This window comes from Equus asinus, chromosome X, assembly GCF_041296235.1.
Source record: "Equus asinus isolate D_3611 breed Donkey chromosome X, EquAss-T2T_v2, whole genome shotgun sequence".
Classification (NCBI taxonomy): Eukaryota; Metazoa; Chordata; class Mammalia; order Perissodactyla; family Equidae; genus Equus; species Equus asinus.
Genome location: NC_091820.1, coordinates 138,542,117 through 138,564,217, shown reverse-complemented (window position 1 = coordinate 138,564,217; position 22,101 = coordinate 138,542,117). Strand labels below are relative to the sequence as shown.

At 56.2% G+C, this 22,101-nt stretch overlaps 2 protein-coding genes across 3 annotated transcripts in view; both read left to right on the top strand.

Moving 5' to 3' along the window:
- HAUS7 (HAUS augmin like complex subunit 7) overlaps positions 1 to 16,720 on the top strand; it is a 29,948-nt gene extending 13,228 nt beyond the window's left edge. The window contains exons 5-11 of one of the 2 annotated variants that reach the window (XM_044763316.2): positions 3,346 to 3,428; positions 3,860 to 4,018; positions 4,135 to 4,228; positions 4,799 to 5,011; positions 5,779 to 5,890; positions 11,087 to 13,210; positions 13,909 to 16,720. In XM_044763316.2, coding sequence (XP_044619251.1) covers positions 3,346 to 3,428; positions 3,860 to 4,018; positions 4,135 to 4,228; positions 4,799 to 5,011; positions 5,779 to 5,890; positions 11,087 to 11,334 — 909 coding nt within the window. In that variant the 3' untranslated portion in view covers positions 11,335 to 13,210; positions 13,909 to 16,720. The remainder of the gene's footprint in view (positions 1 to 3,345; positions 3,429 to 3,859; positions 4,019 to 4,134; positions 4,229 to 4,798; positions 5,012 to 5,778; positions 5,891 to 11,086; positions 13,211 to 13,908) is intronic. The other variant, XM_070502064.1, reaches the window with a different exon arrangement.
- Positions 13,943 to 16,720, top strand: TREX2 (three prime repair exonuclease 2). The gene has a single exon (XM_044763320.2). It carries the CDS (start codon positions 13,943 to 13,945, stop codon positions 14,651 to 14,653), a length of 711 nt encoding a protein of 236 aa, XP_044619255.2. The 3' UTR covers positions 14,654 to 16,720.
- Positions 16,721 to 22,101: the final 5,381 nt, after the last annotated feature.

The following is a 22,101-nucleotide window of genomic DNA, read 5'->3' as shown; positions in this document are numbered from 1 at the left end:
GACAGCAAGGCAGCCATCCAAGACCTCTGGTCATGTCCAAAGGACTCAGGAGGCAGCTAGCAATAGAAGCCCTCACTGGCCAAAGAGGGGACGTTGTGGGGACGATGCTTGTACTGTAAGGACATTGAGTGCAGTAGACCGAGGCCCTTCATGTATGTTTAAATCCATGAGTTTATAACGATACTTTTAAAAAGTCATCATTTTGAAGCACAAGCAACAAAAGAAAAAATAGGTGAGTTGGATTTCATTAAAATGAAACACTTCGGTGCTTCAAAGGTCACTGTTAAGAAAGTAGAGAAAATCTTTGTCAGTCATATAGCTGGTAAGGATCTAGTATCCAAATCTGTAAAGAACCCTTACAACTCAATAATGAAAAGACAAAGAACCCAACTCAAAAATGGACAAAGGATCTGAATAGACTTTTCTCCAAACAAATGGCCAATAAGTGCATGAAGATAGTCACCATCACTAGTCATCAGGGAAATGCAAATCTAAACCTTGATGAAATGCCGCTTCATACACACTAGGATGTCTACTAACAAAAAGGCAACTAAGAAGCACTAGTGAGGATGAGGAGATCGGAGCCCTCCTACCGGCGGGCAGGGATGTGCACCGGGGCAGCTGCTGTGGGAGACAGTCAGGCGGTCCCTCAAAAGAGTCGGCGTGGACTGACCCAGTGCTTCCACTCTGAGCTCTGTCCCCAAGAGAGCTGAAAACGTCTGTCCACGCGGAAACTTGTACAGGAACAGGAAGTATTACACTTGCTAGCCCCCAAATAGAAGCCACCCAAATTTCCATCAACTGGCAAATGGATAAACTAATTAACAGTTAAAAGAACAAATTACCAATACGTGCTACAATGTGGATAGACCTTGAAAACATGCCGAGTGAAAGAAGCCAGACACAAAAGACCACATATTGCATGATTCCATTTCTATGACAGGTCTGGAAGAGGCAAATGCAGTGACAGAAAGGAGATGAGTGGCTGCCAGGGGCCGGGGTGGGGTTATGGGGAGTGATGGCTAATGGGGATGGGGTTTGTTTTAGAGGTGATGGAAATGTCCTGGACCTACGTAGTGGCGATGGCTGCGCAGCTCTGGGACTATGCCAACAATCACTGAACTGTACATTTAGAAAGGGGGAATTCACGGAGCGTGCATTGTTTTGCAGTAAAAAATACCAGCACAGCTGCATGAAAAGAACATATCTGAGGGAGTGCTTCAGGCTAAAGAACGGAGAACAGCCCTGAGGTGGCGTGTACTTGGCCCGTTCCAGAAATAGCCAGCGGGCTGGTTTGGCTGGAGGAGAGCTCAGGGGCAGGCCATGTGGGATGCGGTAGGCCAGGGGAGGCCTTAGGGTGCTCTTGTCATTGTAGTGGGTGGTCACTAGAGTTTTCCTTAAGCAGCGTGGAGACAACCATGGCCATGGCGTGAAAGAGGTGGCTGGGTAGAGACCCGTCGGCGGGCTGCAGCTGTGCCCAGCCCTTGGGTACTAGCTTAGCAGGGTGTGGTAGTGGAGGCAACAGTAGGCGGAAGCAACCAGATTGGGCCAGGCCCACTGGGTTTGCTGCTGGAGGGATTGGGGTGGGAGCTAGGGGAGGGAGTCCCAGCCGGAGCGTGGAAAGGTCTGGGGCTTCGTGGATTCACTCGGCAGACCTTTCCAAGTGTCCTTGTTGGGTCAGGCCCTTTGCCAGGGAGCAGAGGGGAGACAGATGGGATGAGGCCTCTCTCCTGTGCTGCTCCTGGACCAGTAGAGGCTATGGACGGGCTTCAGGGATGTGGCTGCAGTCCAGTGTGGGGACTCTTGGGTCTTAGAGGGACTGGGCCCTGATGACCCACAGAGGACCTCTGTGGTCTGGGCCTGTGGCCTGGGGAGCTCAGGGGGTCACTCAGCCCAGAACTGCCTGGTGGGGTCAGTGCCACTGTCCCAGCCCCACCCCATGGTTGGCAGAGCCCTGAGCAGGGGCACCTACCCCTTCCTGGGCATGGGGAGGGGGGTGCTATCGGAGCTGAATCTATGCTGAGGAGGGGACAGCAGGCAGGGTGTCCCAGCCGTGGCCACTGGTCAAGGCTTTGTGAGATCCTGAGTGACAGCTGCTCTCATGTTTCTGTCTGGGCTGTCCCCTGAGTTGACAGTGTCCCATCCCCCCCCCCTCCTGCTCCCAGGCTGCCCTTGAAGTGTGTCACTCAGGCTTAGAGCGCCTTGGGCAGAAGGGGAGGATGAGTCAACAGGAGGTAGTGATGAGGCCCATGCAGCCAGTGGCAGGCTGAGGGCATGGAGATGGAGATGTCAGAAGCTTCCAGAGACACTGGTCTTGTTGATGTGGCCACACAGCCAAGAGCCAGGTTTGCAGGGAGTGCCAGGCAGCTGTAGCCATGAGGCCCAGCACCTGTGGACAGGGAACCAAGCTGCAAACATTATAGCAGAGCGCACTCCTGTCCCCAAGTCTTCTCCCTACCCAGGGCTACCTGGCCTGAAATGCCACTAGGAGCCTCTTGGCCCTTTTACTTCAGCTTGTGCCTTCCACGCACACTTTAAGTGCAGATGCTTCTTGGAGGGTTTTATAGTTAAGGTGCCAGCAAGGCTGGCTGAGTGAGTCATTCTGGTACGTTTCTCGGAATAGGGGATGTGTCAGGGCAGGGGCACCGAGGGGCTAAAGTGGAGAGAGAGGCCCAGCTTTCTTTCCAGCACCCCTGCTCACGGGCCTCCCTTGAGCAGGCTAGCCCTCTCAGGTCATTCGTGTTTGGGTCCTGGGGATCGGCTGCGAGCCTCCTCCACTTTCTGGAAGGAGAAGGGAGCTGTAGTTCTGAACCCTTCAGCTCTTGGCCAGGCAGCCCCTTTGGAGAGGAGCACGGTCGGTGCAGTCCCCCTGCATGGCCTCGTCTTGCTGTGCTGGTCAGCTTTGTCCATTCCTGGCTGCGGAGGGTGGATTGCCAAGAACAGGCCTCCTCCTGGAGGTGTTCCTGTGGAACGGGCCACCATCGGGTCCCTGTGGGCTGTGTTCTGCCTTCAGCCGGCTCTGCCGTGCTCCGCATTCCCACCCAAGAGGCGGCGCTGTAGGATGTGTGATGAGCACACGCTCCCATCTATTTCTGTGGTACTTGCCACTTTCCAGAGAGTGGTCCCAGGCATCATTGCAGCCCGGGGCTGGGCTCGGGCAGGGAGCGCTCATTGGTGGCAGCCCCTGAGGCCACAGTCCCCCAGTCAGTCCTAGATGCTGCTGGACAGGGACCAAGGAGCTGTCGGCTCAGGCCCCTCCTTTCCACTAGCCCCAGCAGAGTAGGATGTCGGGCAGGGGCACCTGGCATGCCTGGCCAGTGGATGCATCTGGCTTTCCCTGCCCAGGGCCGGGCTTGTGCCCAGAAGCAGCTGTACTTCCTGGACCAGCTGCTGGACGTGATCCGGAGCTTGACCATCGGATGTTCCAGGTGAAGGCTTGGGATGGGCCCTCCATACAACAGGTGGCGGGCGCCCTTGGTCCTCTGGCTGGAGCTGGGGGGGGTAGGGGGCCTGCTGGGCACCTCGGCCTGCCACCAGGTACATCTCCAGCTGGGGTTTTATTCCTCGCTGTGGTGGCAGCAGCTGCCTACTGGCCCAGGAGCTGTCTGTGTGCAGGTGTGGTGCTGGGGCCCTGCAGGCGGACGGGCTCTTCCAGCGGGCTCGGCTCTGGCTGCCGAAGCATACAGGGCCTGGAGGAGGCACCTTCGCTCGGCCTCTCCACCCAGTCTTGTTTTGCTTCTTGGGTCTCCCCTATGGGACTGAGAGCTCCCTCACCAGGGGCCTCAGCTAGGCTGCTGGCTTGGTCCCTGGAGGCTGTGCTCTGTCCCATGACAGCATGGCCCTGGGGCTGTCTTTACAGTGCGAGGGAGCACTTTGAAGACACCAGGGAGAAAAATGAGGTGCTGCTGGGGGAGCTCTTCTCCAGCCCCCACCTGCAGATGCTCCTGAGCCCCGAGTGTGACCCGTGGCCCCTGGACATGCAGCCTCTCCTTGACGAGCAAAGTGACGATTGGCAGAGGTACGTGCCCTGCTTGGTTCTGGTACCTGGGGCACACCCTTCCACGTGTGACCCGTAGGTGCCCCAAAGCTCGTGATGGCACAGAGCTGGAAGTGTCCCCCCTTCTCTCCCTGCAGGGTCGGCCCCTCTGTTGAGTCGGAGGAGAAGGTGGTGGAGCTGGTCAGGCAGCTGCAGGAGAGCACTGTTAAGCTGCAGGCACTCAGGGTAGAGGTGAGGGCACCAGCACCTGGGGGGCTACAGAGCTTGGAGACGAGGGCCTGCCTGCAGGGACTCCGGTGTCTGTCCTAGGGCAAAGAACGTCACCTCCTCCAGCCTCAGGTGCCCCATCTTTACAATGGGTATGTCATGAGGCATAAGTGAGGTGGTGCGTGCGCAGGGCCCAACGGGTTCTACAGTGTGATGGGTCTCAGCCCGCATGAAGGGCAGACAGGCTCTGGCCAGGAGCCTGGAGGCTTTCCGAAGAACAGAAAGGATCGGCCTGGGCCAGGCTGTGCACCAGGCCCCAAGCTCTGGGCTTTCCCGCGCTTTCTTGCTTCTGGCTCTCCCAGCAGCCCTTGGCCTGGCATCCTTATTTTCCTGAGGAGGAGACGGAGGCTGACACAGGCAGTTCAAAGCCGAGTTGCTCTTTTCTGTCTCTGGTCTTATGTCTCCTGGTTTGCGAAAGCATGGCATGGCCAGCAGACCCTGCCCCTTGAAGAGGGTTAGGGAGCTGGTGCCACAGGGACAGGAAGGGCAACCTTGAGGGACTCTCCACCTCTGGCTTTGCCGTGCTTTGTGCAGCACAAGCAAGGGGCCGAGGTGAGCGGGGCTGACGCCAGCACCCTGGACCAGAAGCTGCGCCTGGTCATCTCTGACTTCCACCAGCTCATCGTGGCTTTCCTCCAAGTCTACGACGATGAGCTGGCTGAGTGCTGCCGGCGCCCAGGTCCCTACCTCCACCCATGTGGCCCCATCGTCCGGGCCGTGTACCAGGCTCTGACATCGTGCAACCAGGTAAGACTCATCCTCTCCTCTCCCTCTCCCCCTCCCTCTCAGCTGTCACTGCAGCCCCCAGCAAGGGACCCAAGGGCTGGGATGGGGCTGGGAGGGGCTTGGCCCAGACTCCCTGCAAGTGGGTAGCACCGGTGGGCTATGGCCTCTGGGCTCTGGCCCTCACCCTGGGACCTCGGGCGGCTTGGGGCAGGCACTTCTCCTGGTGTCATGGAGGGGATGAGGGCTGATGTTGACGCCCTCCTGAGGCCCCCACGCTGGGTTTGGTTATGGTTATGAGTACAGTTGCCACATGTGGACCTCTGACATTGGCTCAGGGCTTCCACGATGTTTGTCTTGGTTTTTTAACAGAAAAGCTCCTGGGCTTCCAAACCCTGACCAGCCTGTCCTTTGCGATTTACCAGCAGGGCAAGTTAGGGTACAGTCTTCTCCCATCAGAAAGGCCCTTTTATCTTGGAACATCCATTTTCCCATCATGCCACTGACTTTGCTTGGCTACCAGTGTGGGATGGGCATGTGACAGTGTGGCATCCCCGCTGGGCTAGGAGGGAGTTAGGTTGGAGAACTCTGATTGGTGACTCGCCAGCTAGCTAGGAGTCCTGCCCTCACCGTGCGTGGACTGTCCTTGGGGGTGAATGTCACATGGTCAAAGGCCTGGGGGGAGCACATGCTCAGTGGGAACCTGTGTGGGAAGGAGGAGACGCTTTCTGTGGGTCAGACCACCAGCATTTAATGTCCACACAGCCTCTTCCTCCCTCCCTTGCTCCCAGCTGTTGAAAGCGGTCACGGAGGTCACTGGCACCTGGGCAGAAGCCATGGAGATGGTGAAGCAGCAGCAGGGTGAGCAGATCTTTTGGGGCAGCAGCTCTGGGATGAGTCTAGGTATGTGGTCGCCGCCTCTGTGGTCAGGGCCGGGGCTGTCCCAGTGCGCCTTGGCTTAGTGCCTGTCTCATGCGTGGGCTCCTTCTGTGCTCTACCAGCATTTGGGGAGCATTTGGGGACTGGTCCTTTACTTCTTTCTTTTTCCCTTGAAAAAATGTTTTTGACATTATAAAATAAAAATATTAATTATAGAAAATTGGGATAACCCAAAGACGTACAGAGGTCAAATAAAAAGTCTATAACCTGGTGGCCCAGAGGCGGTCAGGATGAAGATTTTGGTCTATTTCCCTCTGTTCTCTTTCCTCTCATTTTTTATTTCTTTGTATAAGTTCTGTCATCACAACATGTGCACTTTTATGTTCTTTGTCTTGGATCTCATTTCAAGCATTTTCCCATGTTCTTGAGGTAACGTTTTTAGTTTGCTATAATTTGCTGAACGTTTTCTATTACTGAGCCATAGGTCATTTCCTGTTTTTTACTATTCTGCATAATTCTGTCGCAGGATTTGCAATAGTGAAAAATGGAAGCAACCCACAGTTTTCCCGTTGGGTAAGGCTTGGGTAAAGACTGGTGTTATGTGTGTGGCAAGGTCGTATTTGTTGTTTCAGAAGTTGGTTCTGATGATGTGAGGAAGTGCATGTTACAGAATGTCAAAGGGAAAGTGCAGGTTGGAGTTCGCGGTCTGATCTTGCCTTCCTAAAGGAGGAAACTGGGGGAGCCCCTGCTGCAGCGAGCCAGCGCGGAGGTGGTGATTTCCTCTGTGTTGGAATCAGAGGCGCTTTTTTCATCTCGTGTTCTTCGTCCTGCTCCGTGGTCTTCAGATGTTCCCCAGTGAACATGTATTACTTAGGTGCCCGCCCCCCGATTGTCAGTCTTTACGAAAGGGTGCAGTGAACATGTTTAGACAATGAAGCACGTTCCCGTCTGAGACTGCGCCCTTAGGACGGGGTTCCCCACGCCATCAGCTCATCACTGCTTGTAGGGCCGGCCGGTGGCCGTCTCCCCGGAGCCGCCTCAGGGCTGGGTTTGATCCCTCCCACATTTCCGCTATTGGATGGGGCAGAACTGTGTCTGACTTTAGTTCTTATTTATCCTTTTTTTTCAGTAAGTTTATTTTTTATTAAGGGAATAGACTTTCAGACAAGATTTTTTTTAAAAAAAGAAAAATAGCCTTTAGGGAGGAGTCTCAATTCCCAGGGATAGAATCATGAAATAGTTGGAGATTTTCGCTGTGTCACTGCAAGCCCCCTTTCATCATTTCAAATGATTTTAAAGCAAAGGCTGTGTAACCACGACCCAGGCCAAGAAATAGGACCTGCCTAGCCCCCTGGGCAGCCCCACATGCCTCCTCCTGCCCCCGCTAACTGCTCTTCTGATGTGGTGACAATTACGTCTCTGAGGTTTGTCTACCACTTATATGTCTGTAACTTGTTCATTTTCACTGCATGTAGCTGAGGTCGGCAAACTTGCTGTGTAAAGGGCCAGGTGGCAGCTGTTTAAGACTTTGCGGGCCATTGGAACCAGTCCCTTTCCTCTCCTCCTTCCAAGATCCTCTGGGGCTTTGGCTTTTGACAGTTTGATTATAATACGTCTGTGTGGATCACTTTGAGTTTCTCCCATTTGGAGTTTTTTGAGCTTCTGGGATGGGTAGCTTCATGTTTCTCATCAACACCCGCCCAGACAGTTGACGACTCTTCCTTCCCCTTCACTTCCTGCTTGCTCTCAGCCTCAAGGTCAGCCAGAGGCAACGGCTCAGGGCCTACTCAGGCCTCTGCCGGCGTCTGCACAGCACCAGGCGTGCGCGGGGCCTTTGCGAGTCCCAGGACAGGCGGAGCTTTGCACAGCCCTTGCGGGTGTCTCAGCCCCAGCCTCTCCTGCCCGCCTTTTTGGTTCGTCTGTTGTCTGCCCCACCTCTTGTCCTCCGCCTCAGCAGCAGCAACTAACGCATTTGCCTGTGAGTGTGTCCCCCCAGTGCAGCCCCAAGGAGTGCCTTTAGGTCACGGAGCTTTGCGGCCTCCCTTTGGAGGGCTGTCCTTGTGGGGACTCTCCAGCCAGCCCTCTCCTCGGGCAGCCAGCTTTCTCGCTGCTCTTGGCCTTGGCACACACACTTGCCACATGTAGACCTGGCACTCAGGAGTCTCTTTTTCTGATTGAGCTGCAACAGAATCCTCGACTCTAAAATTTATCATAACGTTTATTCTGATCACCACTGTCATTGTGACTCTCACCCCCAGTGTATATAATTGCTGTTAGTAAAATGCTTGTAATCCATGTTATCGTTAGTATAGTAATGGTCGTCAGTGGGCTTCACCATGTGCCGTCTCACCTGTGATCACAGCACTGCTGGCAAGTCTTACCTTTAGACAGGCAGTTTACGTCTAGGCTCTGGGAACCGCTCCCTCCCCACCTCTGCCCCTCTGTGCTCTGCGTGCAGAGAAGCACCTGCTTGCCCTGGAGCTCCCAGCCGCCTCTGTGGGTCTGGAGGGTCACAAGGGAAAGCGTACCCCAAATGGTGGTGGCTGCCTTCTGCTCAGAGCGGGCAGGGCCTGTGGGGGCAGCTGGCCTCACCAGCCCTCCGGCACTGCTGCTGTCAATGCAGCTTCTGGATTTTGTTTGAGATGAGTTCTTGGGCTGTAGACCTGCCAGAGAAGCGATCCATGCCAACTCCACACCAAGGGCCAATCCGAACGGCCTTTGCACTTCCCTTGTTCCCACCTAGCAAATGGAGGGCCTTGGTCTCCATGACCAACCTCCTCAAGCCCTTCCACTGTTGAAGGTCTGTGAGTCTGTGCTACTTCCCCTCCCGGAATAAGAAGCTAGGCCACCAATCTGGGTGCCAGTAGCCAGGCTGTGTTGGTCGCATGTCCCCACATCTGAAGTGAGGCACTTGGTATGAGGGGCTGGTTGTGCCTCCTGGGCCTGTGTTCAGAGCCTGGGCCTCGACTGCACAAGGAGGGCCTTGGCGACGTGGGTAACCAGCTCATCCCATTGTCATTCACCAGTCACCATCTTGATTGGGTGGACCTGAAGCCCCATTTGCCTCCCAGGCCTCTAGAGACCCCAGTACCATGAAAATATTGATGCATTTTGAAAACGAAGCAACCCCCTCAGTGCTGAAGGGGAGTTGATGGCACTGACGTGGAAAGATGATCACAGGTTTCTGGAACCTAGAGAGTGGATGGGAGCAACTTACTGGATACAATGAATGGAGAAAGCCACAGCCAAGAAGACAGCCTGAGCGAGCAGCGGAGGAGCCGGTCTGCCTGGTGGAGCTGTCACAGTCTCAGGGCCATGTGGCTGGCAGCCCTAGGGAGAGGGCAGTGGCGGATGGGCCAGAGGCAGAGGGCACAAGCACAGCAGGTGTGTACGGATTGGTGCTCCCAGTGAGACCCTAGCCTGCTCTCTTGTGAAGAAAACAATTGACGTGAATGGCACACCCAGGCTCCTTGTGTGGCTGGTGGCCTGCGGGAAGCCCACCTCTTTTCTGGCCTCTGAGGTTCCGTGGCACGAGGGCTGGTGCCTGCCTGCTGAGCTCCTGGAAGGGGGCCCTGCAGGAAACAGACGACTCCGACAGAGCAGAGCAGGGCCGGTGTGCCAGCTGCCCAGACCACTTCTCCCCAACCTGGATCAGCACCATGGAAGAGAGAAGAAAGACCTAGAAAAGCAGGGCAAATGTGGCATTCAGAGAACTTTCCAACAAACTTGAATTGACATAGTCAGTATCATGTCCAAACATACCTAGAAAACTATGAAAAACCAACAGAGAAAAACAAGCAAACGCTCTTAGAAGTTAAAAACAGTTGCCAAAGTGTTGAAAAAATCAAGAGAAAGAGTAGAAAGCAAAATGAGGCAACAAATCTAAGAATAGAGAGAAAAGAGACAAGTAAAATGAGGACAAAGAGAAGTGGTGCAGAGGCTGGTCCTGGCGGCTCCCAGGCTCTCCAGAGAGAGGAGGGAAGATGGAGGCGGGGGTGACCAGTGAAAGACAGGTGTGCAGAACTGAGGAGACGTCTCCAGATTCCGGGTGCAGAGCAGATGGAACCCAAAGGACGCACCCCCAGACCCAGCCTCCTGAAGTCCAGAGTAGCAGAGAGCCCACAGCCTCCAGAGGGTAATGCCTTGAATGTTTGGGGGGCCGGGGGCTTCCAGACTAGGACCTGAGACCCAGCCAAGCTCCGAGCCAAGTAGGTAGAGATGAGCCCAGGATGAAGGGAGACATGTGAGCTGACGAAGCACCCAGGGCGGGGGCAGCCCCAGAAGTGGAGTGGGGCTGGAGGGGGCCTGGAGGCTGGGAAAACCTGATGATTCGTAAAGGCAGGTGATACCCAAAGGAACCTAGGAAAACCCCATCTTTGGAGAAATGCGATGGAGGCGGCAAGCATGCTAAACCAACCCCAGCGGGAGCTTTGATGGCCAGAGGGGAGGCTCGTTGGGGCTGGGCCTGGGTGGGCTGAGCTCGGGCCCAGCTCTGCAAGGAGTCCGCCCTGAGGCCCGTCACCCCAAGGCACACCCCATGATTCCTGAGCTTCAGTCATCCTTGGGATGGGCAGGACCACATGCCAGTTAATGAGTTGGCCATATGGGAGGGGAGAGGACCACCCGGAAGGAGGGAGGCAAGTTGGTGGATGAAGGACTAGGTGTCTGCTAAAGTTAAGGCACCACTGCCAAGGAACCCAAAAGAAGAGCCCTGCCCCTGAGGGTGGGGGCTGGGGGGAGGGAGCTCAAGTCCACGCATTCTGTGCCCCATGGCCATTATCTGAACTTGGTACCTCCAGAGGCAGGTGCATGTTATGGCGATGTCCCGTCAACCCTGAAAGCCAGGCAGCACTTGCCTGCAGGGTGGGGTGAACAGCTAAGACCCATGTCATTGGATTTGTTTGGGTGTGCAGGTTACTGGTCTAATTAAAACTGAACACACTGTCAAAATCAGAACAGCCCCCAGCTCTTGGGCTCGGGGGTAGGGGGTGGGCAGGTGAGTGTGGCCCCTCAGCAGCTCCTGGCTCAGGCAGTTTCTGGGTCACAGTCGGAGTCAGGCCCCCAGGCTGCAAGCCCCTTGAGGGCCAGGTGCAGGGGTGCCCAGGGCCTGAGGAGAGCTGGTGAAGGGCGTGCCTGGCTGGGGGCGGGAGGGGAGCTGCTGCTTCTCGGCCAGGAAGCGCTAGACTCACTTTGCTGGTGACGTTTTTCTTTTCTCTGCAGCCACCAAAATGGAAGAACTAACCCAGAAATACAAGATCTTCGATGCCGGTTTGCACAAAGGCACAGAGTTGGCTGGGAGCAGGAGGCTCCGACCCAGAGATACAGGCAGCCGGGAAGGGCCGAGCCAGCATCAGGAGAAGCAGTTACAGCCCCCGTGTTCTTTGGGCACAGCCTCCAAATGCCTGGCGCCTTCGGCTCCTTGGGAGGTGGAAGGAGTCAGGGGGCAGAGGTGGGGCAGGGCGGTGTGAGCTGGAGAGAAAGGAAACCAGGTGCTGCGAAGTTGCCTCCAGCCTGCTTTTTGCTTCCACGGCTCCAAGTGACTGCCTCCTTCCCTCTGCTGTCTTGCCTGGGCTGGGGGAGCTGTAGTGCCCCGCTGCTTCGTCCTCCTCCTTCTCATCCTGGCTGTCCTTAGGCCTGGGTGCGCCTGGCTGAGGACCTCCTGCTGTCCTACGGGGCCTGGGCCCTGCACCTCTCCTGCCCTGTCTGCTCTGGGCACTCCTTCCCCTGCCAGATGCCAAGCTCCAGAAGTCTCCACCTTGCTGTGATACCTGGCCACATGTGACCAGAGCCTGCCCTCTGCCCTGCTCTCTCCTCCCCTGTGACTGGCCTCGGGGTCCCATGTGAGAACTCCTCACAGTCCCTCAGCCAGGCCACTGGCGCCCACTGTCTCTGGGATCTGGCGGGTGGGCAGGGTGTGTGTTCCCTTATTCCTCTCCAGGGCTTCCGGCACCAGCCTGGGGAATTCTTGCTGGTGGCCTGACTGGTTGTCCAGGAAGCTACTTTCTGGCCTTCCCAGGGTGACCCAGTATCTCTCTGAGCAGTGCACCTGTCACAGCCACCTCCCTCTCTTCAAGCTTGGGAACAGGTGCGACAGGCCCAGGGGGGTGGGGGAGGTGTCTCCCTCTAAATGCTTGGCCCACCCTGGCCACCAACCTCACTTGTACCTGCTCTGCCCTGCTCCTTCGCTTCCCCAAGTCTCCTGTGGGTGCTCCAGACAAGGAGGCTCCTGGGAGCTGGGCATCAGGCCCCCTCTCCCCCAGGCTGCCAGAGCCCCTGGCCCTGGTTGCCTGCCTGGGGCATCCCCCAGATGGCTGCTTGGGAGGTGGCAGAACAGACAGACTGAAGGTCACCGCTGTCCAGGTGTGCCAACAGTTTTACAGGCCGAGGGACTCAGGTGGGCCTGCAGCAGGCAGGCTGCATCCAGCATCTTGGTTGCCTCTCTGTGCCCCCGCCGGAGGCTGGACCTGCAGGCACTCTCCACTGAGTGCTGGCACGTCTTGCTTCAGAATGAGGTCCTTAGGGCGATGCCACCTGCTTGCTGGACCAGGGAGGGCCTTCTGGCTTCCCTCCCATCTTGACTGTGCCTGGTGGGCTGGATAGGCCCCTAAACAGGCTGGAGGGGCTGGGCTTCACTCTTGCACCCGCGGTCTCCTACCCCCGCCCCTCACGTTGCTTGTCCTTCAGAAGGCAAGGATTGGCTCAGCCGAAGCCCACACGCTGTGCAGCCCTCACTCCTCCCTTCCTCTTTCCCGGCACCTATGCTCCAGTCTCCTTAGATATTGTGGGTCATTATACCTGTGAAGCAGATACTATCTCCCCTTCCTAGTGAAAGTGGAGCCCGCAAGGCGGCTGGACCAACGCTTTCCCGCTCCTGAGCTCACTTGAGCATCATGAGGGGCAGCCGGGTCCCTGTGGCAGGGAGCCGCGCCCTGAGGACTAGTTGCCTTTGTGGAAGGTGCCCAAGCGTGAGGCTGGGTGTCGGACCCAGGTGGACCAGGCCCAGCTGCTGTGGCCTGACCCTGGTGGGGCTTGGAGGCAGGGTTGGGCAGAGGCCTCGGGCCTGTGATGACATGTTCCTTCAGCTCAAGCCGCGCTCATCGGGAGCCAGCCCGCAGCCTGGGAGCCTGTTTTCCAGTCTGTAAACGCAGGGCGTGTGTCGCAGTGGCTGTGAGTGAGCGAGGGGGCGGTGGCGAGCCAGCTGCACAGGTCCTGCGGCCTCAGGCGGCCTTGTTGCCCAACAGGCGGTTGGGGGCGGGCCACAGCCGCTGATTAAAGGCTGCCTGGAGCAGCCTGTGCGGAGACAGGTGCCCAGCAGCCCAGGAAGCCGGCCAGCGCCTGCCGCAGGTAAGCTAGTGTGGCAGGGTTGGTGAGGACTGCTGCTGGGAGCCGGGAGGCAGGTGGAGGCCGGGTTGGGGCCAGCACCTGTGTGCCAGGGAGAAGGTGGGGGGAGGCTGAGCTGGGGAGGCCGGGGATCACCGTGAGGGCCTTCTCAGGTGTCTGCACGCCTCTTTCCTGGCAGCCAACCCCAGGGGTGCAGACATGGGGTGCTATGCCTGAGGCTCCCAGCCAAGATGTCTTGATAAAGCTACCATCCTGGGCTGCATCCCGCCCCCCAAGTCCCTGATGACATGGACCTGGCACACTTCCCCTCCATGTACCTGGAGGCAGGAGGCAGAGGCCTCCAGGCTGGGGTCTGGGCACATCAGGCCTTCCTTTTGCTGTTTACTAGGTGGTAGTAGTGGGGATGGCCAGGGAGGGACTGGGGGACAGAATGGAGGGAGTGACGAACCCTGGGAGGCTTCATCCTGGACAGAAGTAATAGGCCATGGTCACTGGGTCCCAGCTCTGGAGACCCCTTAGCAGCCTCTCTGAAGGTGGGTCTTAGAAACTGCTCCTAGAGCCTAAAGTCCCATGAGGTGGGATAGGGGTGGCAGAAAGTGAACCAGAGGGCTTTGGAGCCTTGGCTGTGGGAATGGCTATGGGTGGCCAGGCTCAGGTGTCCCCATCTTGGCTTTCAGGCTTTGTGTCTCTTTCTCTGACAGCTTTAGGCATTGCTGTCCCTGTGAGAACATCACGATGTCTGAGGTGCCCCGGGCAGAGACCTTTGTCTTCCTGGACCTGGAAGCCACTGGGCTCCCCAGTGTGGACCCCGAGATTGCTGAGATATCCCTGTTTGCTGTCCACCGCTCCTCTCTGGAGAACCCAGAGCGTGATGAGTTCGGCATCCCTGTGCTGCCCCGGGTCCTGGACAAGCTCACGCTGTGTATGAGCCCGGAGCGCCCCTTCACCGCCAAGGCCAGTGAGATAACTGGCCTGAGCAGCGAGGGCCTGGCGCGGTGCGGGAAGGCCGGCTTCGACAGCGCCGTGGTACGGACGCTGCAGGCCTTCCTGAGCCGCCAGGAGAGCCCCATCTGCCTCGTGGCCCACAACGGCTTTGATTACGACTTCCCCCTGCTGTGCACGGAGCTGCGGCGCCTGGGCGCCCGCCTGCCCCGGGACACCGTCTGCCTGGACACACTGCCTGCGCTGCGGGGCCTGGACCACGCTCACAGCCACGGCACACGGGCCCAGAGCTGCAAGGGTTACAGCCTGGGCAGCCTCTTCCGACGCTACTTCCAGGAAGAGCCGAAAGCAGCCCACTCAGCTGAGGGCGACGTACACACCCTGCTCATGGTCTTCCTGCACCGCGCTGCTGAGCTGCTTGCCTGGGCCGATGAGCAGGCCTGCAGCTGGGCCCACGTGGAGCCCATGTACACACCACCTGATGGTGCATGCCTCGAGGCCTGAGTGCCAGGGCCTCCGTCATGCCACAACCCAGCGGGATGAGGCCTGGTCCCTGCACCATGGGCAGTGCCAGCCTTGACGGTTCAGCCGGGCTCTGAGGCCTGGAGCTGTCACTGGATGAGTGCTTCACTACCCCTGCAGCTGCCAGGCTTCCCCCTGGCCCTGGCCTCACTGGCCTGGCAGCCCTAGAACTTTCTGCCAGCCCCAGCCCCAGCCCCAGCCCCAGCCCCAGCCCCAGCCCCAGCCTCAGCCTCGGCGGGCTCCCACCCCTCACTCTGTCTCTCAATAAACAGCACCAGCACCAGCCCCTGTGGGACCCTGAGCCACCTACTTCCCCTCCTGGAGCCTCTGTCTCTGCTTCACAAAGTGGTGACAGGCTGAAGTGATATGATAGGTAGGCAGAGCAGCACGGTGCCTGGCACGCTCTGGGTGCTGGAGAATAAGGGGGCACCACTGGCTGCACACAGGCACATACATGAAAAGGACCTTCAATGTGCAAGTCAAGCGCAGAGGGACCACTGGAGCGCATGGGGTGACAGAGACAACGCCCAGAGGCAGGCTGGACTTTAGAGCTGACCTGAGGCACGTAGGAGAGGTGAGGTGGCCGGCACAGTGAGGGTGACACCTAGGAAGAAGTCCCTCCTGGGCCGTGTCCCTTGTGGTGCAGCCAGAGGAGGTCCAGGAGGCTGCTCCGCAGGGAGGGCAGCTTCTTGGCAGCCACCTCAGATGGCGTTCGGGAGCCGACTAAGCTGCCTCTGGGGCCCCACCCATGTCACCAAACAAGGGGACAAGTCAGGGGCAGGATGTCCGGGAGACAGAACAGGTGAGAAGGGTAGGGTGGGTGGGGTGGCCATGCCTGAGAGTCACTTGCATGATCAGAGCCTTGAGCCAGCCGGGCCCGTTCTGGGAACCCTAAGTAGGTCAGAGTGACTAGAGCCATTGCAATGTGCAAGGTGGCAGAATGGTGAGGCCAGAACACAGGCAGTAGTGACCTCAGGCTGTCCTCATTGCCCAGGCTGGCGGGCCTGGACTGACCCTGAAGGCAATGGGGAGCCACAGACGGTTGTAAACGGGAGGGGCACAATCTGATTGCTCTTTTTACTGTAGCTGTCAGGCTGCTGTGTGGAGAAGGGACTAGAGCAGGCCTGGAAGGGGAGGGCAGCAACCGAGGGAGAAAGGAGCACAGGCATTGGGGCTCTTTGGGAGGGAGAGCTACCAGCCTGGCCAAGGACAGAATGGCAGGAGTAGGGGAGGGTGCAACATAGGGGAAAGACCGGCAGGGGTCTAGTTTGGGAATGTGATCCATGCACTGCTGAGCTTCCTGAGGATGGCTAGTTGGCTCCCTGCCCCGGGAGGGGACCCACCTGGGAGAGTGCCACAAGGCCAGGCCAGGGCGGGTCTTCAGTCCAGGAGCATGCTTCAGGCAGGAGCTGAAAGAATGGGGGGCACCATGAAGATTGAGGCAGCCAGGGCTCCTCAGATCCCCAGCGCCCTGGCAGGGCTGGGTCCCCTTTATCTGGGTGGCCAGGCTCCAGGTCACCAATTGCTGAGTGGGTAATGCCAAGAGGATCCCTTCTCCCTTGGCACGCAAGCTAGGAGGGGCTCAACTCCGGGCCTGGGTAAGCAGGTCGACAGCCTGGCCTGTGGCTGCTGCCACGCCCCAGAGTGGTCTCTGGTTTCTGGGCCCTCTCACCTTTCGCAGGCCCACATGCAGCTCCCTCAGCACTCCGTGCTCTCCTGGCCTCCCGGGAGCCTGGCCTCAGGCCCCCTGCCTGAGCCCGAGCTCAGACTGGCCAGTCCAAGCTTCCCACCTTGCACACCGCACAGGCAGGCTGAGGCCTGCCCCCTGCTGCCTGAAAGCAGTGATGTGCTGGGAAACGGGTGGGCACTCCTAGGGACTTCTAGGGAAGTCCGTGTGGGCCTACATGTGTGTGTCTATTTCTCTCTCTCTCTTTACGCACACACATACATGTTTATTATAAAGGTTACTGATAGAAAGGATGTGAGCACATGCTTTACAAATAATGAAATCTACAATATATACAAAATATACAATACACTTATAAGTTTCACATGGCTAGTTTATTCTCGAAAAGTCCCTCCGTTGACTTCTGCTGAACTCTTGTATCCGTACCGTGCCATGCTTGCAACTAATGGACGAGTGTGGTTCCCACACAAATGCTAGTTAATATTTTCATGTATCCTAATGAGTAAAACAAAAGTGAAACCACAGAGATGCATGTTGGAACCTCACATGTTCATTGGTGACGCGAGCAACTCCTTTGCTGAGCTGGATAATAGTTTTTTATACTGGAAAAGTATTTGCTTTTTTTTTCTAGTCACAGTGTAATGACTACAGACTCAAGTCTACACAGGCCAACTTTAACAGATCAAGCCCTGGTTCGTAGTGTCTGCCGAAGTAAGATGTGATGACTTTTGAGTATCTCTTTTGTCTCTAATTTCTTTAAGTGGAAGTTTACTATTTATTTATTTACGCTGAGGAAGATTCGCCCTGAGCTAACATCTGTGCCAACCATCCTGTTTTTTAGTATGTGGTTGGCCGCCAGCACAGCATGGCCACTAACAGAGCGGTGTAGGTCTGCACTCGGGAAGCAAACCTGGGCCGCTGAAGCAAAGAGCGCTGAACTTAACCACTAGGCCCTTGGGGCCGGCCCCTATGTAATTTATTTTTTAATAATGGTGGTGGTTAACAGCCAGCTCTGAAAATTCCCAAATGCATATCATCTATTAGAATGGCTGGAATACAAAGGACCAACCATAGCAAGGGTTGGCGAGGCTTTGGGAGAACCGGCCCTCTCTCACACCGCTGGTGGAGTTAAGATGGGATGAGCACTTTGGAAAGCAGTTGGGCTGTGTCTGAACATGTTCAGCATGCACCCACCATAATGGCCCCACGATTCCACGCCGAGACATTTATTTACCCGGGAGAAAGAAATGTACGTGGCCACACACAGACTTGCACATTCATGGCAGCTTTATTCATAACAGCCCCAGACAGGACACAATGCAAATGTCGCTCAGCAGGTGAAGGGTGCAATACACGGAGGCGCGTCCCCATGGCGGGACACTGCTGAGCAGTCAGAGGGACTCAGAGTCACCATGCTGCGTGAAAGGTGCCACACCCAAAGAACCAGCTGCACCGCTCCAGTTCCCTCTGGCCAGCCACCCGCCCCTTGTCAAGAGGTGGCACAGCTGACAAGCCACATCAGTGTCTGCCAAAGGGGACACAGCTGTGACCAGGAGCATACCTGGGGGACATCTCATGCAAGCCAATTGAAAATGGCATTATCCATGCAGAGGGACGAGTACAAAAGTAACCAAGCCAGGAGCCGTGCCAGCTTGTCTTTGTGCAGGGGACAAGGTGATGAGGACAGCCCCGAACCAGGCCACAAAAAAGCCTGGAGCCGAAAGCTGGAGACCTGAAATGGGCCAGCCCTGCTGCCGAGTCTCCTCGGGGACGCTGCTGCAGGTTCACATTTCCTGTAAACACCACCTGGCGTTGCACAAAATTCACAGTTCACCCCGACGGGCGTCCAAAGAGAGTTCACGTTGGGGATTCCCATCCCCAGAAAGCAGCATCAGCACTGTGGGGACCCTGCTTTCTGCACTCGGCTCGTGCACCCCCACACTTGCACCACATGCCCCCCATTCACACACACCCCCTCTCACATGGGTGTGCAAACACACACCCCACACAGACACCACCCCCCACTCGCACATGCTGGCTCCCCCAACCCCCCACGCTTACATGCACCTCTTCACACACATTCACTTATGATTTTGCATAAGTGGGATCTTACTAGATGCTGCTTTTAAAATCGTCAGCACCTTTGTCGTTTGGGCGTCTGTAAAGGCAGTTTCTTCCAGGCGGTCGGCACGTTGCTGTGACTCTTCCTGCTTCATCAGTATTGGCAGAACTGTCTCCTTCCTCATTTCTACACTTCATTGGGCTTTTCAAAGAGAAACCTAGGATTTTGATTTATCCTTTCTCCTTTTTGCTCTCTGCTTTGTTAACTTCAGCTTTTATCTTTATTAATTTCCTCTGTCTACTTTCTTTTGGGTTAGTTTTTATTCTTTTTCCCTAATTTGTCAAGCAAAAGATGCCCCTCCTGGGGGCTGGCCCTGTGGCCGAGTGGTTAAGTTCGCGCGCTCCACTGCAGGCGGCCCAGTGTTTCGTTGGTTCGAATCCTGGGCGCGGACATGGCACTGCTCATCAAACCACGCTGAGGCAGCGTCCCACATGCCACAACTAGAAGGACCCACAACGAAGAATATACAACTATGTACCAGAGGGCTTTGGGGAGAAAAAGGAAAAAATTAAAATCTTTAAACAAACAAACAAACAAAACAAAACAAAGCAAAAAAAAAGATGCCCCTCCTTCATCATCTTCCATCCTGAATAAGTGAGATGTTCAAAGGCTGCCAGCGGCCCCTGGCCGAGGTTTCCTGGGCCTGCGGGCTTGCCAGTAGACGTTAGAGACAATCGCTGATTCCATTTCTTGTTCCCTCACCGATCTAACGGTTGCAGAGTAGAGTTGATCTGAATTTCTGAGTCATGAAGACCTTGTGGTCATCTTTTATCATGTAGTTCTAGTTGTATTGGATAATCAGCTGAGGATGTGTTGCTTAAGGTTGTTTGGGGGCCGTATTAGTTTTCTAGGGCAGCTGTATCAAAGTACCACAGACTGGATGGCTTAAACGAGTCCAGAAGGCCAGAAAGCAAGGTGTGGGCAGGGGCGGTTCCTTCTGAGGGCCTGGAGGGAGAATCAGCTCCGGGCCTCTCCCCTAGCTTCTGGTGGCTGCTCCCCATCTTAGGCCTTCCTTGGCTTGTAGACGCATCACTCTGATCTCTGCCTCCATCTTCACACAGCTGTCTTCTCCCTCTGTGTGTGTCTCTGTGCCCAAATGTCCTCTTTTTATGTTGGATTATTGTCATATTGGATTCGGGCCCACCCTAATGACCTCATCCTTACTTAGTCAGCTCTGTATGGACCCTGTCTCCAAATATGGTCACATTCTGAGGTCTTGGGGGTTAGCGCTCCAACATATCTTTTTTGGGGGGAGACACAATTCAACCCACAACAGAGGCTAAATGCATAAATAACTTTTTAAAATATTCCACAGACTCTGAAAAACATGCTCCTCCTTAAGAGGTTTTGCTTTCCTATATTTCCCTAGAATCTAGTTTCACAATTGTACTATATAATTCCTTTACGTTTTTACTTGTTTGTCTACCATATCTGTCCAATTTTATGGCGTTATATTAAAATGCCCCATTATAATTGTGTTGTATCGGCATCTTCCTGCGCGTCCGGCCGTCTCTCCACGCATCAGTCAGGGTTCTCTGTATGTGGACAAGGAAATGGCCCTGCCACCTCAGTCTTTTTCTCATAAGGTCTTTGGCTGACTGGATGCAGCCCGCCCACATCATGGAGCGTGATCTGCTTTACTCAAAGTCGACTGATTTCAATGTTAATCTCATCTAAAAAAATCCCTTCACAACCTCGAGACTGATGTTTAACCAAAAACTGGGCACCCTAGCCTACCCATGTTGATACAGAAAATGAGACAGCACGATGCCTGTTAAACGGTCGCTGTTCGCCTGGTGTTATCTCAGTGCTCGAGGCCCCTGAATCCCTGTCCCTCGCGGTGCACCCGCCGGCCCCTCTGCTGTCACCCATCGAGACAGAGCCGCCCACCACTGCTTCCTTTCGTCCCCTCTTCTTTCCCGAGGCCTCTGTCCTGTTTGGTCCAGCAGTTTTTCTTCTAGGAGACAGTTTCTGACTTCTCGCTCTCTTTCCCCAGCTGGGTGAGTGACTTTGGCTGGGAAAAGGAGCCGTGGGCTGCAGCCCCCCAGGCCTGCAGACATCTCCCCAGCTTCCAGCTTCCAGAGCTGCCCAGGGAGCTGGCCTACTTGGATCCACTTCTGCTGTGGCTGGTTCCTTCTGTTTGGAAGTTTCTAAGATGTTCCCGTTATCCTGGGGGTTCCGGAATGCCCAGGTCTGTGGCAATTTGGTGTGGAGCTTGAGGAGTCCACCTGATGGGTAGACGAGGGGCCTTGTCTTCTCAAGGAGGTTTTCTTCAATCATTTGCTAACTTGTTTCTGCCCTGACACTCTCTTCCTTATTTCTTGTCTCCTGGCCAGCATCCTGGGCGCTTCTTTTTAAATTTTATTTTAAATGTAATTTAATTGTTATTTTACTTTTCCTTCCAGCATTATTGAGGTATAGTTGGTATACAGAACCCTGCACATACTCATGTAGACAGTGTGGCGAGTTGGGATGCGTGTATACAAAGTCTCCCAACTTCCAGCTCTTTGTTTCTAGCCCGGCTGCTGGGGTCCCTTAAGTGGGGCGAGGTGGGACAGTTGCTACAGTCCCAGGGAGGCCTCTGTGGGCCCAGCTCTGTCCTGACAGCTGGGCGTGCTGGTCCTTGCTCCAGGCCCCAGTCCTTCCACTTAGGTCCTCTCCCCGACTCCTGTCTGTACTGGGAAAACGAAACGTGCTGCTCTGCAGAGTCCTCTCTGCAGCTGCGGAAAAGCAAGCCGCTCGGGCAGTCCGCTAAGGAGACGGCAAAGCCAGAAGGCAATGTCACCCTCTCACGGAGCCAGGCAGATGCTTCTCCAGAGAGCCACTCCCAGCCCCTCGCAGGTCCACCTGGTCATCAGGGCGGCCATCTGTGCTAGAGAATGGCCTTTATCCTCCAACCACGAGAGCTCTCCGTCTGCAGCAGAGCTGGGAGCAGAGCGTGAGCGCTACCTTCTCGAGAGTTGCATTTCCAAAAGGGGCCTCCGGGCCCTTAAAAAGAACCTTCCCGGGCTGTGAGGCTGGCAGGAGGCCTATTTAGGTTTACAAAGATTTACATACATCTCAAAGGGGCAGAGGAAGGATTCACAAAGGGGAGATTTCTCCTGGCAGTGCTCTAAGAAAGGGCTGGGAGGAAGGTCCCTTTCCAACAGGGAAACCCCCGCTGGATGGGCCCTTACTCCCTGCGGGCCGACTCCTCCGCGCCGAGGGAGGTGGGCGCCCTCCCCACCGCCTGTCCTCGCCCCGAGCGCCCCGCAGCCGGAGCCTGCCCAAGGAGTCGGCGGGCAGTGAGGGCGCAGCAGGCCCAGCGCTCTCGTCGCCCGCTGGGCTCCCGGGCGCTGCCCTACAGGACTCGCCTCTCTGGGGACACTCGGCTGTCCTGTGAGCTGCCTGGACTCTCCCCAGGGCAGCTTCCCGTGCACACTCAGCATGTGGTCTCTCAAATACCCAAGACGGATTGTCCCTTCTCCAGGAGGCTTCCCTGCCATCTTTCCACCTCTTCTCACTGCCACCAAGCTCAGCAAAACCGGGGCTCTCGGGAAGGGCTCTCGGCAGGGCTGCTGGGAAGCGTTCCTGGGATTTGGCGTCTTTAGAAAGGTCTAGCTTGGTGCTGTCACCCAAAGT